Raw genomic sequence first — 14,720 nt, 5'->3', positions numbered from 1 at the left:
ATTTTCTTTCTTTCTTTCTTCCTTCCTTCCTTCCTTCCTTCCTTCCTTCCTTCCTTCCTTCCTTTCTTCCTTTCTTTCTATTTTGTTAATTTTTTTGACAGAGAGACAGAGAGGGAGCACAAGTAGGCAGAGTAGCAGGCAGAGGGAGAAGGAGAAGCAGGCTCCCTGAGGAGCAGAGAACCCCCTGCAGGGCTCTATTCCAGGACCTGAGCGGAAGGCAGACTCTTAACAACCTAGGTGCCCCATCCACCCAAGCAATATTTCCTGACATTCAATAACCCATACCTCTCCACCTGTCAATCCTTTAATAATCTGGCCACTGGTATTCTTGTTTTGGGTCTCTCCTGGGAGCCTGGAATTCGGTATTATGCACACTGCATTCTTAGTTGCCTTAATACACATTCCTTAAATAGGAGACCTTCAAAAACATGCCCGGGGGTTCCTTTCAAAAGTTGAGTCCAGGCCTGGCCGGCCGGAAAGTTCCTCAGTCTTGACCCGCAGTCCTGCCTGGTGGCCCCTCCCGAGTTCCCCCACCCCGGAAGCGCAGACGCCAGCGTGTCCCCAGGGCCAGCCCCTCGCGGCGGCCAAGCGCGGAGAGCAGACCTCGGGCAGCGTCCTTGCCCTTCCGCTCCCAGCAGTCCAGGTGCAGGGGACGGTGCCCCTGGGCTGGGTCCTGGGTCCGGAAGCTCCCCGCGCTCTTCCTTCCTTCTCCTTCCCTTCTCCCTACGCCCCCCCCCCCCCCCCCCCCCCCCCCCCCCGCTTCCTGCCCCCTCCTCCTCCTCTCCTTTCCTTCCCCTCTTTTTCTCTCACTTCCCTCTCCCTTTGGGCAAGACCCCCTCCCTTCTCCCCATCCCCCAAAGCTTTCCCTTTATCTCACTTTTGGCATTGAGTCAAACGTCCTAGAAGGGCTGCAAAAAATAGATAACATAAGAAAGATCTGGGATGGAAGATCTGTGATGGGAACAGGAGGTACTAAAGGGAAAGTAAGTAATAAAAAGGAAAGAACGGGAAGTGGTAATTCCGAGGTGGTGGGGGCGGCTTTTGCTTAGACAAGTCTTGGCTAATTATTGGCAGCAGATACAGGGTAATTAAACTTAGTTCAAAACTCTAATAGATTTAGATTTAGGGCATACTTGAGAAAGCAGTACAGAGTTTCCATATACTCAGTGCCATTTCCCCTATTATTAAACATCAATCGTTGGTGTGGTATCTTTTACACAATTAATGATCCGGTAGTAATGTATTATTATCAACTCAAATCCATAGTACAGATTTCCTTAGTTTTTGCTTGTGTCTTTATTCCAGGATCCCATCTAGGATACCATATTACCTTAATTTCCACATCTCCTTAGGGTCTCAAGCCTATTTTTAATGTGTACCCTTGAAGGTGCTAGCGCAAGATCTGAATTATCGTGAAGAAATAAATCAGGGTCAACTAAACAGAACTACACAGAAGGCCGAGAAGGATGGCTCTGTCCAACTCAACCTCTTCTCACCCTCTCTTCCAATTAGAACTTAAATTCTATTGGAAAAAGGAGAAATGTGTTAGTAACTGGAATTGAAACTTTGTTTTGCCTTCTTGGCAACTTTGGTGCCAAGGCTAAGGAGGGAAAGAGTTTAAGATTCCCTCAGTCTATGCAATAGTCATATTTTTCAGATGTCCAGACTGAGAAGTTCTTGTCTTTCACAGGGATAGAGCTTTCGTTCAGCACCTTGTATTCATTAAAGAAAAAAAAACAAAAAACAAAAAACCCTCTATCCTCAACTCTAAAGGTTATATTTTTGCTCTTAAAGTTGGAATTGCAAAAGTGCCTATTATATAAAGAGGTTAGAATTCTTTCTACATGGACTCCGAGAAAAATTTATCTAGTGGAAAGCTGTTGGGGACGGTAGATCCACGGGAATTCCGGATGCCCAGGCAAGAGGCTAACTGGAACATGAAATAGGAAATCTTTGAAAATGTATCTATGGTAGGTTATCATAGGTTTTCTGACACTATTCTAAAACCAGTATTTAAGATACTGGAATTTAAGATACTCTTAATCTGGACATAATAGCAAAGTCCTACAACAAAAAGTGTGTTGTGCCAAGTGCTCAACGCAAGACTCACCCACTGGTGATGCAGGTATCATTGTGATGAAGAGGCAGGTGAGAAGCAGGGACTGAAGCATCCTTCTGGACCAGCCACCAGAACAGATTGGAAATCCTCTTAATTCCAGTTGTCCTTTGTCCCTTTCTTTTTCAAGCACTTTTTAAAAAAAGGCAGCTAGGCTCTTCTGAAAGAAGACTTTACTGTACTGGCTGGGGCTTTATCAGAGGAAGAGGATGAGTGGGATACGGTATCCCTTGCTCTGGCCCTGACCCCAGATAGAAACACTGTTTTACACTGTCAACAGGGTTATTGATATTTTTCTTTGGGGGAGGGGACCCATCACAATCCCTCATCCTCCTTTTGTTTTCTCTCAAGAATTCCCTGCAACAAGGCCCCCAGTATCTTATCCAGAAGGAAACTCTAAATGAAGGACATCCCCTCTTGTCAAAATCTTGTTTTGTGACTTCTAGGAATTAATTTCATGATGTTGCAGCCCTACCATTGCTTACGGAATGAGAATGGGATAAAGCCAGATTGATGTAGCTGGTCATTAGGAAATGTCTTGGTCAGACGGTGAAGGAGTTTACAGTAGCACACAAAAAAGTAGTAAGGAAAGGTGTGGAGTGGGGAAGATATTGTCCTGAAGCAAGCTCTTAACTGTGTTGTATTATGGTCCTTGGTCTCAAAATGTTCTAAAGAAACCAAGTTTAGTTGTGTTTTTACCAATTCGAGCAGCAATGCCTCATGTTTTCATAGTGCCTTTCTTACCCCAATTTAAAATGGCTTAGGGTTACTTATTTTACTAATTCTCACACCAAGATACAGGTAGGGGCTTCAAATTAGGAACAACTCATTAAATTAACAACACTAAAAAGTGATATTTACTAGAATTTCATTTTTAGGCCAAAGAGGCAAAATGAAAGAAAGGATCTGTGTATTACATACCCCCAGGCAACAGAATGCCAGCTCCCTGACATTCCATAGTGTGTGGACACCTAAGAATTAGCAAGCACTGTTAATGAAGACAATGAGAAAGGGAAGGACAAAAAGAAGTGGTAGGGGGGAAGGTTTTGTTTTTATTGTTATTATTTTACCATTTTTTTAAAAGTAGGACATGCCCAACATGGAGCTTGAACTCATGACCCTGAGATCAAGAGTCGCATGCTCTATCAACTGAGCCAGCCAGGTGCCCCAAACGTTTTTTAAGTACTTTATTAAAGAAGGATATGAATGAAACCAAAATTTCTCCCTCCCAATCTTTTTTTTTTTTTTTTTTCTCCCTCCCAATCTTAATTGACCTGATGCTTTGGGCTTCTATCATTCTTATCCTTTCTCTCATCTATGTTTCTTGTCCTAATCAAATTTCTAGTGACTGGGGAAGGAATATTTATTGTTTTAGGAAGTAATTTATAAATTTGTCTTCCTAATCTCTTATCATAATTTTTTCCTATGCTAAGTGGCATTCTAATTATTGTGGCCCCTTTCCTCTAAGGGTTTCAGTTCAATTAAACATGAGAGGCTACTAGGGGCCAAGTGCCATGCTGTCTCTTGTTTTTGACAGTGATGAAGGTAAAAGTGGTTCCCCCAAGTACAGAGTTTACCATGTGCTACCATGGGTTTTCCTGTGATCTGAATTTATAGTTAGCCACTTTATCACTAATGCTAGCAGAACATAGGCAACTTGACCATTTTTAGCTTATTACGTTGCAATTTGATGGCAGCAATTGATGGTTCTAGGACTGAGGAACTGCCTCATTGCAGTTAAGAGTTAGTGTTCTTAACAGAAAAAACAAAACCCTGCAATTTCCTGTCCCTGAGAAACTCTCTGAGTGTTTCATATGGGTTGCAGAGAAACAGAGGACGTGTGCATGAGATAAACCCAGATTTGCTGCCAGGATTGATTGCCAGAGTCAAGGACTTTTACAGATAGCCCTTTGGTTCTGTAAACAAGCATTCCCAGGATCGTAAGACCTTTTTTTTTTTTTTTTTCTTATTCCTGTTTTCTCCTTTTTCATTAACCTGCCCTCTCATTTTAATTTTTTATGATGAAAAATTTCAAACATATACAAAAGTAGAAAGAATAAGGAACATAGCTGCAATTACTAATATTTTGTCAATTTTTTACACTAAGATGCATTTCCCTCTAAGGGAATTTATTGCATAAGGGGGAAATAGATCAGTTAGGAGGTAGACAAACCAGTTGGCTGTTCAGGAAAGATCTGAGCTTACCTAACAATTTGAGAATTACTGGCATATAAATGGGGGGAGGGAGTGGGTGAGATCATCCATGGAAAATGGGGTCCGAGATGGAACCCAGGAGAAGCCCAGCATCAAGATGTGGGCAGAGGAGGAGGATACTGCAAATAGGACAAAGAAGAAGAGATTTAAAGAAGGAAACCGAAGTCAGGTCACAGGAGCTGAGGACAATTTCAAGAATGAGGGATTGCTCAATGAATGATACATTTATAAAATGAATGCAAATGAAAATTTGTAAAGTGGGTCAATTTTATATTCAGTATAACTCATTAAAATTAACATATACATTTATCCTAAGGAAGTAATTATGTAGTATGTCTGGAAGACAAGGAATCTGTACTTACTTGGGAGAGCAACAAACTAAATATTGTTGGCGGTAATAAAAATGAACCATAACTGGGGCACCTGGGTGGCTCAGTCAGTTGAGTGACTGACTCTCGATTTCAGCTGAGGTCATGATCTTGGCGTTGTGGGATGGAGCCCTGCCACTGACTCCATGCTCAGTGGGGAGTCTGCTAGAGATTTTCTCTCTCCTTCTTCCCCTCCCCTGCTCTCTCTCAATAAATACATCCTTTTAAAAAAGAATCACAATTCTCTTTTTTAAAAAAGATTTTATTTATTTGTCAGAGAGAGCGAGTGAGAATGAGTTCAAGCAGGGGCAGCAGCAGGCAGAGGGAGAAGCAGGCTTCCCTCTGAGCAAGGAGCCTGGTGTGGGGCTCGAGCCCAGAACCCCGGGATCACGACATGAGCTAAAGGCAGACACTTAACCAACTGAGCCACGCAGCATCCCAGAAAAATGAGACATAACTCTTAACAGTTTTGGTGAAGCTGAGTTCCAAAATCTAAGAAATTCCACTTTTCTGTGAAACCTTGCTACATTGATTTTTTAAATTCAACGTATTTGGTTGTTCTTTTTCTTTTTTTAAGATTTTATTTTTGTGAAGGAGAGTGAGTATGAGCAGGGACAAAGGGAGAGGGAGAAACAGACTCCCTGATGAATAGTGATGCAGTGCTCAATCCCAGGACCCCGGGATCATGACCTGAGCTGAAGGCAGCCACTTAACTGAGTCACCCAGGGGCCCCTATTTTTGTTTTTTGTGAGCATCTACTATGTGCTCATTACTATTCTCCTGCCAGTAAGCAAGATACAATAGTACATGTGACATGAGCTCTATTCTATTTACCATATTCACCATACTCACCAGCCTCTGTCACTGGGTTGTTTGGTCATAGGATTCACTGGTAAGTTCTGACATAGATGTCCACTGGTTTGACTAGATCAATGGTTCCCATTAAAATCACCAGAAGGACTTATTAAATACGGATTGCTGGCCCCATGCCTAGTTTCTGATTCAGTAGGGATCAGAGAACTTGCTTTTTTTTTTTTTTTTTAAATTTATTTATTTGACACAGAGAGAGAGATCACAGGGGAGAGAGGAGAGAAAGAGAGAGGAACCAGGGGCTTGATCCCAGGATCCTGAGATCATGACCTGAGCCGAAGGCAGAGGCTTAACCCACTGAGCCACCCAGGCGCCCCGAGAACTTGCATTTTTAACAAGGAGATACCAGATTGCCACTCCAACAATCATACCATGAGAGAACTTTTTTACTGCCAGCTTTAAAGGTCTATCATCTTTTAACAAAACCGCATTATTTACACTAATGGATTTACCTCTTCTCATTATCTCCACTGAAAATTCACTAAAGCCTAACAATGTTGTTGAATATATATGTAGGCATTAATCAAAACATTTTCAATCTTATCTTCTTACACTTTAATTCTGTCCCAGGGATGTCTTCCAGGAAGCTCTCAGACATCTCACATTGCACTGAATATAGGCGTTTAACGTACGCTTTTTGATAGGCCTTCAATGGAGTAGGTAGCACGTGGTATTTTCCTGTTTGGTGATCATTATTTGCTTTGGTCAAATTTGAGACAAAGTCTTAAAAAATGAATATTTAATCTTGGTTCATTCCTGGACAGTGTTCTGAAGTCCAGGAGACCACACTGGGCAATCTGGTGTCTGATATAATGGACAATTTTCCTGTTAATCAGGATATAAGGATATTAGTCTCAGTACTGCCACTGGCTTTATTCTGCTTGTAGAAGTCACTTAATCTTTGATGGCTCTGGAAAATTAAGAAAATATTGACCATCTTAGATTCAGGAAGCATTAACGAAATGCCTGTTTTTAAAAATTTATTTGTTTGTTTAATTAATTTATTTATTTGGCAGAGAGAGCGAGCACAAGGAGGGGGAGTGGTTGGCCGAGGGGGAGGGAGAAGCAGACCTCGCTGAGCAAGGAACTCATGCTTTCTCTGTCAAATAAGTAAATAAAATCTTTAAAAAAAAAATGCCTGTTTTAAAAATACAGGCTCTAGGAACCAAATTTAATTTCAAAATGATATTTTTATAAGAATTAATTTTAGGGCTCCTGGGTGGCTCAGTCGTTAAGTGGCTGCCTTCAGCTCTGGTCATGATCCCAGTGTCCTGGGATCAAGGCCCACATCGGCTCCCTGCTCAGGGGGAAGCCAGCTTCGCCCTCTCCCACTCCCCCTGCTTGTGTTCCCTCTCTCGCTGTCAAATAAATAAATAAAATCTTACCAAAAAAAAAAAAAAAAAGAATTAATTTTGGAAGTAAACAGTTTTCCACTAGAATCACAGGAAAGTAAGTTTTGTTGCTGCTGCTGCTGCTGTTTTTTGTTTTGCTTTAAAGAAATAGATAGATACTATAGTTCAAAAATTGAATAAGTATTTATTGTTCCAGAAGGTACATTGCTTTTTATACATATTTCATAAATGATACAGGATTTTACACATGTTCAATATTTTGCTATTTGTTTAAAGGACTTTTCTCCACATTTCCCTCCCTTGCCTCCCACACACCCTGAAAGGATTTGCTCGTTGCACTGTGCTGTTTCTTCTTAAAAACCTGCACACAAACAGGATAGATGATTTAAAAATAATTCACAGAACTTAACAAAAATAAATGAGGGAAGGGGTGGAACGACTCGGGGGCACTGGAAGGAAGGGGAGACATGCATCCTTTCATTCCATCATGCCAGCGGAAGGGGCGGCGGCAGGAGCAGAGCAGCAGCGGTCTGGGCAGGCCTTCAACCTCTGCAAGGCACCTGGAGTCTGGGTTTGTCATTGCAAGTGTTTCTTTTCATACACAATGATCCCAAAAGAGGAAGAAAATGAGAAAGAACCTCCTTGCCACAATGAGGAGGGGCGAATGGTGTGAAAGAAAAAGCCGATCAGCTGTGTGGCAAGCCTCATCATCCTTTCCATCCTGCCCCCACAGTCGTTAAAAACAGGATATTAGACACAGATTCCTTTGACTCTTCAAGTGCAGATGTCATCTGGAAATATGGTAGAAAATATTTTGATAGAGTATAAGATTAATTCTTCCTTCTCTCAATTTAAGATAAGAAAAAAGAGGGTGAAGAGGGTAGGTTGAAGGAAGCCGTAGAAATGTATTCCTGTATAAAGATAAATTGCACCCTTGGAGATCCACACACTTGATTTACAACCATTGAAGTGGTGGAGGTGGGGGGCTCACAAACAGTGTGGAAGTGTGTGTCCTTCAAGATAAACAAAGTCTCCAGACAAGGCAGCGCCATCTGGGTGGGCTGGAATGCTGTCACACGAGCAGATTAACAGCAAGGAGATTATTCTGGTTTGAAATGGCTAGAGAGCCATGATTTTTAGCCAATTTGTAAACCTTACCGTCTTCCTGATTTGGTAATATAGCTGAATACCGCCCCCCCTCGGATTTGCGTTATGGAGGGAGAGGGGAATATCAATAGGAGAGTTAAATAAAGGAGGGAAATTCTGCCTCCTCTTAAAGATTAATTAATAAAAAACAAAACAAAACAAAACAAAACAACCTCATGCAGTGTTGCCAATGATTCCTAGGTACTGATCCAGAGCACTGGAATATACAGACATCGAAGAAAGTATTATGGGATAATCCAAAGTGTCAATTATTAAACAGTCATAAGTTGATTCCAACTCTCATATGGATAAAATTAGCATAACCAACAGGACTGGGTGGTCAGAAAAGGGACACGAATAGGAGAGATTCCTGGTCACTTTGCAGAGACTGGGTCCAATTTAAAATAAATGCTAATGACACGGGCTCAGACTCTGTTTGCCACCCACATACCTTGAGGATTTGCTTTTCTGGTATATTTGTTTACTCCTATGTCAAAAATAAGAAAAGTCAAATTAAAAAAAAAAATTAGAGCTGAGTGGGGTGCTGGTGTGTTACTGTTTTGCTGACCCTGCAAGAAGATGCAAGAAAGGAACACCCCCAGCATCCTTTTCTCTTTATGAATCTCTCAACTATATAATGCATCATTTTCATCCAGAAACTAAGATGCTTGATTAAGACAATATTCACTAAGCCCTTTGAGCTTATATTCCACAAAGCCTGATCCTTAGATTTTAACTTCCTCTTCTTCCTTAAGATCCTTTTTGTTTTGTTTTTTTAATTAAAGGTAAAAACCCTCTACCCCGACTTGGCTCCCAGCTTCCACCTGCAATGCTTTAATTAAAAAGGCAAGAGTTATAAACAGGTGTTCCTTCTGCCAGGATTCAGAGGCTCTTCGTAGATCAATCTTTTTCACCAATTTGTCGAAGGGGCAGATGTACTTGTAATGGGTCTCTCAGTCTCTTAAGGTCCATTTCTGCCTAAAATAGAAACAAAAGGTCAGAAAAACCGGCTAGTGAAGCTTTCAATGATATTATCCCCTCCTGAGAAAAGGTAATTGTCTTTTTCTGCATCACTATGAATCCCAGAAATCATCTCAATTACTCTCAAATTGAGACTGCCTCAGAAGCAAAGGGCTTTAAAGGCATAGGACAACCAAAGGGGACCAGAATGGAAGTCTGCCCTGGCAGGATCACCTGTCAACAGAGCCTCCAGGAAAGGCTGTGCTGTCAGCAGGGCAGGACTCAGAGGCTCAGGACCGTGCGAGCATCCGATGCACCCTGATGGCGTTTCTCAAACCTTTGTCTGGATCCGGAACTTGAACTTCCGTTGCTCAACACTTGAGTGCTTCCTCCAGTAGTTGTTTCAGTTTTTTTGCTTAGTGATTTTAAAATCAGGGATGTGCTGTCAAGGGCAGCACTTTCAAAACTCACACTGGCTGGGACCTCAGCTGTGGAGCTGGATTAGTAGGCTGAGGGTAGGGCTGGAGTATTTGTATTTTTAACAGCTCCAGGGATGCTTCAGCCCCACCCTCAGCCTAATGCGCTCCTTCCAGGTGAGAACCACCACGCAGAGCAACAGAAGACATAAATCAACTTAGGCCAAGGCAGGAAGACAGACTAAGCCTATTCAAAGTACAACCCCACCACCAATAAGGGACAGAGAAGAGCAACCAAACGTTATAGAAGACGGCAGAGTTTCTAGAGATTTTCTGAAAAATCGCTGAAGTCATATAAGACTACAGAGAAGAAGAATGAAGATTTATTCAGCAAAATCAAAGATATCGGAGGGAGGCACATGCAGAAATTTGAAAGAGGTAACTATTATGAAAAATAAAATACATCTCTTTTAAAACAGCATCTTCTAGTTCAATAAACTCTGAGACTTGTGCCTGGCAAACATTTCCAGTAATCTTTCTTGGATTTTATTTTTCCCCCATAGCCACCACACATTTTAGGTGGAAAATCTTTCGAAATTGTTGTAAAAAGATTTTATAAAGAGAGAAAAGTAAAAACAGACAATTTTAAGGAAACAAAAAGAAAAAAAGGAAAAATAGTTCTACAAATTTCAATATGCTACTGTTAATAGGATAGATAGAACCCATCACCTTTTCACCTGCTGTGTTCTAAAACTTTCCAGAGAGATGTCCATGCTAAAATTCACATTTTTATTAACTGAGGAATAATTAATACAGGAAGAAGAGGGTGTGATCATTCTTTCAGAGTTTACCCACTGAAGCACTACAGTTATGGATAATGGTAATAATAATAACAATTATTATTATAATACCAATACCATACAAAATGGGACTGGAATTTATTTTTATTTTTGGAAAACTTACCTGAGCAATTGCATCCTTGAGTTGATTATATTTCTCTAGGTCAAAACGTGACTTTTTGGCTCCTTTATGGAAAAATAATAAGTATTGTCTGTCTCTGGCTTCTGGATAAACATATTCCTACAAATTAAAGGAGAAATTAAATTATTAGTCCTTAGAACACTATCTTTACAAAATGAGCACTAACTGCTGATTAGGTTCACCACACGTGCAAAGATAGATACTGATGTAGGTGCAGTGTTAAATATTTTTTTTAAAATTTATTTTAAACTAATTTTTTAAAGATTTTACTTATTTATTTGACAGAGAGAGAGAGAGAGAGAGAGAGAGAGATCACAAGTAAGCAGAGAGGCAGGCAGAGAGAGAGGGAGAAGCAGGCTCCCTACTTTCAGAGAGCCCAATGCAGGGCTCAATCCCAGGACCCTGGGATCATGAACTGAGCCAAAGGCAGAGGCTTAACCCACTGAGCCACCCATGTGCCCCTAAATATTTATTTCTTGAACATTTTTTTACTGTGAAACACATGTGTAAGAGTACACAAAACAAAAATGTACATCACAATGAGTCATCACGTAATGCAGTCAAATGCTCTACCACTGAGCTATACCCCCATGAATCATCACATAATGAATAAGCTAATCACCACCAGATAAAGAAAATTGAACATTGCCAACAACCTGGAAGGCATCCTCCCACCTCTTCCCAATTATTAACCCAGGCTTCCTTCCCAAACTCATCACTATCTTGCCTTTAATGGTAATTATTTTCTTGTTTTCTTTACAGCTTTACTGCTTAAGCATGAATCCCCTTGAACTCTATGGCTTAATTTTATCTGTTTTTTTAATTTTATAAAAATGGAGTCAGACAATAGGTATTATGTGCAGCAACTTTTGCTTAATATGTTTGTGATATTCATACTTTTGTAATTCATTCATTTTCATTGCTAGGTTATATTCTATGGTATGACTACATCACAATTTATCCATTTTACTACTGATAAGACTTTGGGTTGTTTCCAGGCTTTCCTTTTATGAATAATGCTGCCAAGAACATTTTTGGGCTTTTCTTTTCTATTGGATGTACACCTATGAATGGAGATCCTAGATCATAAGGTATGACTGTGTTCAAATTAAGAAGTGATATAAAACAGGTTTCCAAAATGGTGGTACCAATTACATTCCCATCAGCAGGATACGAGAGTTCCCATCATTCCATATCCTTGCCAATACTTGGTATTGCCAGTTAAAAAAAAAAAAAAAAAAAAAAAAAGTCATTCTGGTATGTGTGAAGTACTACCTTATTTTTCAAAAATAGCTTTCATGAGATATAAATCACATACCATACAATTCATCCACTTAAAGTATAATGTTCAATGGCTTTTAGTGTATTCATGAAGTTGCACAACCACCACTACAATCAGTTTTTATCATCCTCAAAAGAAATCCCATTCTCTAGGGACACCTGGGTGGTTCAGTGGGTTAAGCATCTACCTTGTGCTCAGGTCCTAAACCCAGTGTCCTGGGATGGAGTTCCACATTGGACTCCTTGCTCAGCAGGAAGCCTGCTTCTCTCTCTGCCTCTGCCTGCCACTCCCCTACTTGTGTTCTCTCTCTGACAAATAAATAGATAAAACTTCATTAAAAAAAAAAAAAAAAAGGAATCCTGTACTCTAATAATCACTTCTCATCTCCCTCAACATCTCCAATTCCAAGCAACTATTAATCTACTTTATGCCTCTGCAGTTTTGCCTATTCTGGACATTTCATATAAATGGAATCATATAGCATGTAGCCTTTTGTGAGTGCCTTCTTTCGAGGTTCATCCATTTGTAGCATGTATTGGTACTTCATTATTTTGTTGTTGCCAAGTAATATTCCATTGAATAAATATGCAACATTTTATTTATCCATTAATAAACTGATGACATTTAGGTTGTCTCCACTTTTCTGGCTATTATGAATAATGCTGCTATGAATATTCCTGCACAAGTTTTTGTATGAACATGTTTTCATTTCTCTTGGAGATCTATAGCATTTTCCTGATCACTCATGAGCCTGAGGCATTTTTGTTTCATATATTATTAGCCATTTGAACTTCCATTTTTAGATGTGCTTATTCAAATCTCTTGCCATCTTTTTCTACTGGGTTGTCTGGTTTTTTCTTACTGATTTATAGGTTTTGTTAATATATTCTGGTTATGGATCCTTTGTTGGGTATATGCCCTACAAATATCTCCTCCCAGCCTGTTTGCCCTTTTAATCGTGTTTTTTTGTTTTTAGATTTTTATTTATTCATTTGACAGACAGAGATCACAAGTAGGCAGAGAGGCAGCCAGAGAGAGGGAGGGGGAAGCAGACTCCCTGCTGAGCAGAGAACCGGATGCAGGGCTCAATCCCAGGACACTGGGATCAGGACCTGAACCGAAGGCAGAGGCTTTAGCCCACTGAGCCACTCAGGTACCCCTAATGGTGTTCTTTAATAAATAGAAATTCTTAATATTTTAAAAAAGATTTTATTTATTTATTTGAGAGAGAGAGAATGAGAGAGGTGGGGAGGGGCAGAGGAACAGAGAGAGAAAAGCAGACTCCCTGCTGAGCAGGAAACCAGATGCTGTGGGGCTCGATCCCAGGACCCAGAGATCATGACCTGAGCCAAAGACAGACACTTAACCAACTGAGCCACCCAGGAGCCCCCAGAAATTCTTAACTTCAATACAGTCAACTTTATCATTCTTATTCTTTATGGTTAGCACTTCATTTTGGGTAAGAAATTATTTCCTATTCCACAGTAATTGGCATATTTTCCTATTTGCCTTCCAGAAGTTTTATTTTATTTTTTAAAAAGCTCTTATTTTTAAGTATTCTCCCACACCCAACGTGGGGCTTGAACTTACAATCTTGAGATCAACAGTTGTAGGCTCTACAGACTGGACCAGCCAGGTGGCCCTCTTCCAGAAGCTTTATTGTGTTAGCTTTCATATTTATATCTATAATCTATCTGGAATTAATTCTTGTTAATTAAGGATGTGTAAGGATGGGTTCATTTCATTTTATTTTTAATATGGATAATCAATTGTCCTAGCACCATTCGTAGAAAAAGACTCTTCTTTCTTTGCAGTGTTACCTTTTTAAAATCAAAAGTTCATTTATAACACATCTGTTTCTATATTCTCTCATCTATTCCATTGGACTATTTGTCTTTGTGCCATTATCTTAATATTACTATAATATTATAAATAAAGCTACAGTCTTCCATATCCTGTAGAGCAAATCCTCTTACCTAATTTTTCTTGTTCAAGGGTTCACTGGCTTTTCTTAGGCTTTTACATTTTCACTGAAATTCTAGAAACAGTTTATTCAAATCTTCCCCCCTTCATCCTCAGAATTGTTGGAATTTTGACTGGGGTTGCACGGAATCAAACAGATCAATTTGAATACAACTGACATTTTTTAATATTTACTTTTCAGTCTGTGAACATGTTCAGAAATTTCCTTTAAATTTATGTTTTTCTGCATAGCGATTTTGCACATCTTTTGCACGATTACTTTTAGTTTCATTTTATAATTGTTGCTGGCATATAGATATGCAATTGATTTATGTATATTGACCTTGTATCCAGTAACCCTATGAAACTCACTTATGGATTCTAATCAAATATATGTACATGTTTATATATATATATATATATATTATTTTTAACGTACGAAGACCTTTGAATAACATCAGTTTTATTTCTTTCCAGTCTTTACATTTTTAAATATTTTTTCTTCCAGGGATAATTTATGTTTGCTTCTGCCTGGAGCCTATGAGCACTAGCAGTTTTGGATTATCACTATTCTAGGAATACCTTAGTCTAATTGAGATGAATGAAGTTGGGCTATGGTTCAGAGAGAACCTACAAGAGGATCCTCCTTATTTGATAATGGTAGCTATTAGAGGTTCCAAACCAAACAATCTCAATTGTTTTGATCCTTCTAGATCATCAAGTTTTGCTCAGCTTCTTGGTCTCTGTCTTACCCTGCTTAGTCAGCATAAATCCCCAGAGGTATAAGCACCCAGCACCAGGTTTACCTTCCTGGAATTCCTCTTCCTCAGGTCCTTGCATGGTAATTTGCTATCTTATAAGCTCTCTAGTGTCTGTAGGCAGATATATTTAAAGTTTTATCTAACTATTCTAACTTTTCCTCATGGGAGGATTGGTCTGATGCCTAGTATGTCATAAAAGAAGCAGAAGTGAATATTGAATTACAATGATGACAATAATGGATTAATAGTAGCTAAAGGCGGGGCATGCCTGGGTGGCTCAGTTGTTAAGCGT

General features: G+C 39.7%; 2 protein-coding genes across 6 annotated transcripts in view; both read right to left on the bottom strand.

Annotated features, from left to right (window-relative positions):
- The window catches only part of OIT3 (oncoprotein induced transcript 3), a 28,264-nt gene extending 26,045 nt beyond the window's left edge, over positions 1-2,219 (bottom strand). For both annotated transcript variants that reach the window (XM_059397718.1, XM_059397719.1), the window contains exon 1: positions 2,111-2,219. In XM_059397718.1, coding sequence (XP_059253701.1) covers positions 2,111-2,171 — 61 coding nt within the window. In that variant the 5' untranslated portion in view covers positions 2,172-2,219. The remainder of the gene's footprint in view (positions 1-2,110) is intronic.
- A 4,860-nt stretch (positions 2,220-7,079) lies between these two features.
- MCU (mitochondrial calcium uniporter) overlaps positions 7,080-14,720 on the bottom strand; it is a 198,748-nt gene continuing 191,107 nt past the window's right edge. For all 4 annotated transcript variants that reach the window (XM_059397713.1, XM_059397715.1, XM_059397716.1 and 1 more), the window contains 2 exons: positions 10,406-10,522; positions 7,080-9,044 (listed from right to left, as the gene is read on the bottom strand). In XM_059397713.1, the coding sequence (XP_059253696.1) occupies positions 8,967-9,044; positions 10,406-10,522 (195 nt within the window). In that variant the 3' untranslated portion in view covers positions 7,080-8,966. The remainder of the gene's footprint in view (positions 9,045-10,405; positions 10,523-14,720) is intronic.

Source organism: Mustela nigripes, chromosome 4 (assembly GCF_022355385.1).
Source record: "Mustela nigripes isolate SB6536 chromosome 4, MUSNIG.SB6536, whole genome shotgun sequence".
NCBI classification, from domain to species: Eukaryota; Metazoa; Chordata; class Mammalia; order Carnivora; family Mustelidae; genus Mustela; species Mustela nigripes.
This window is presented reverse-complemented; position numbering and strand designations above follow the sequence as displayed.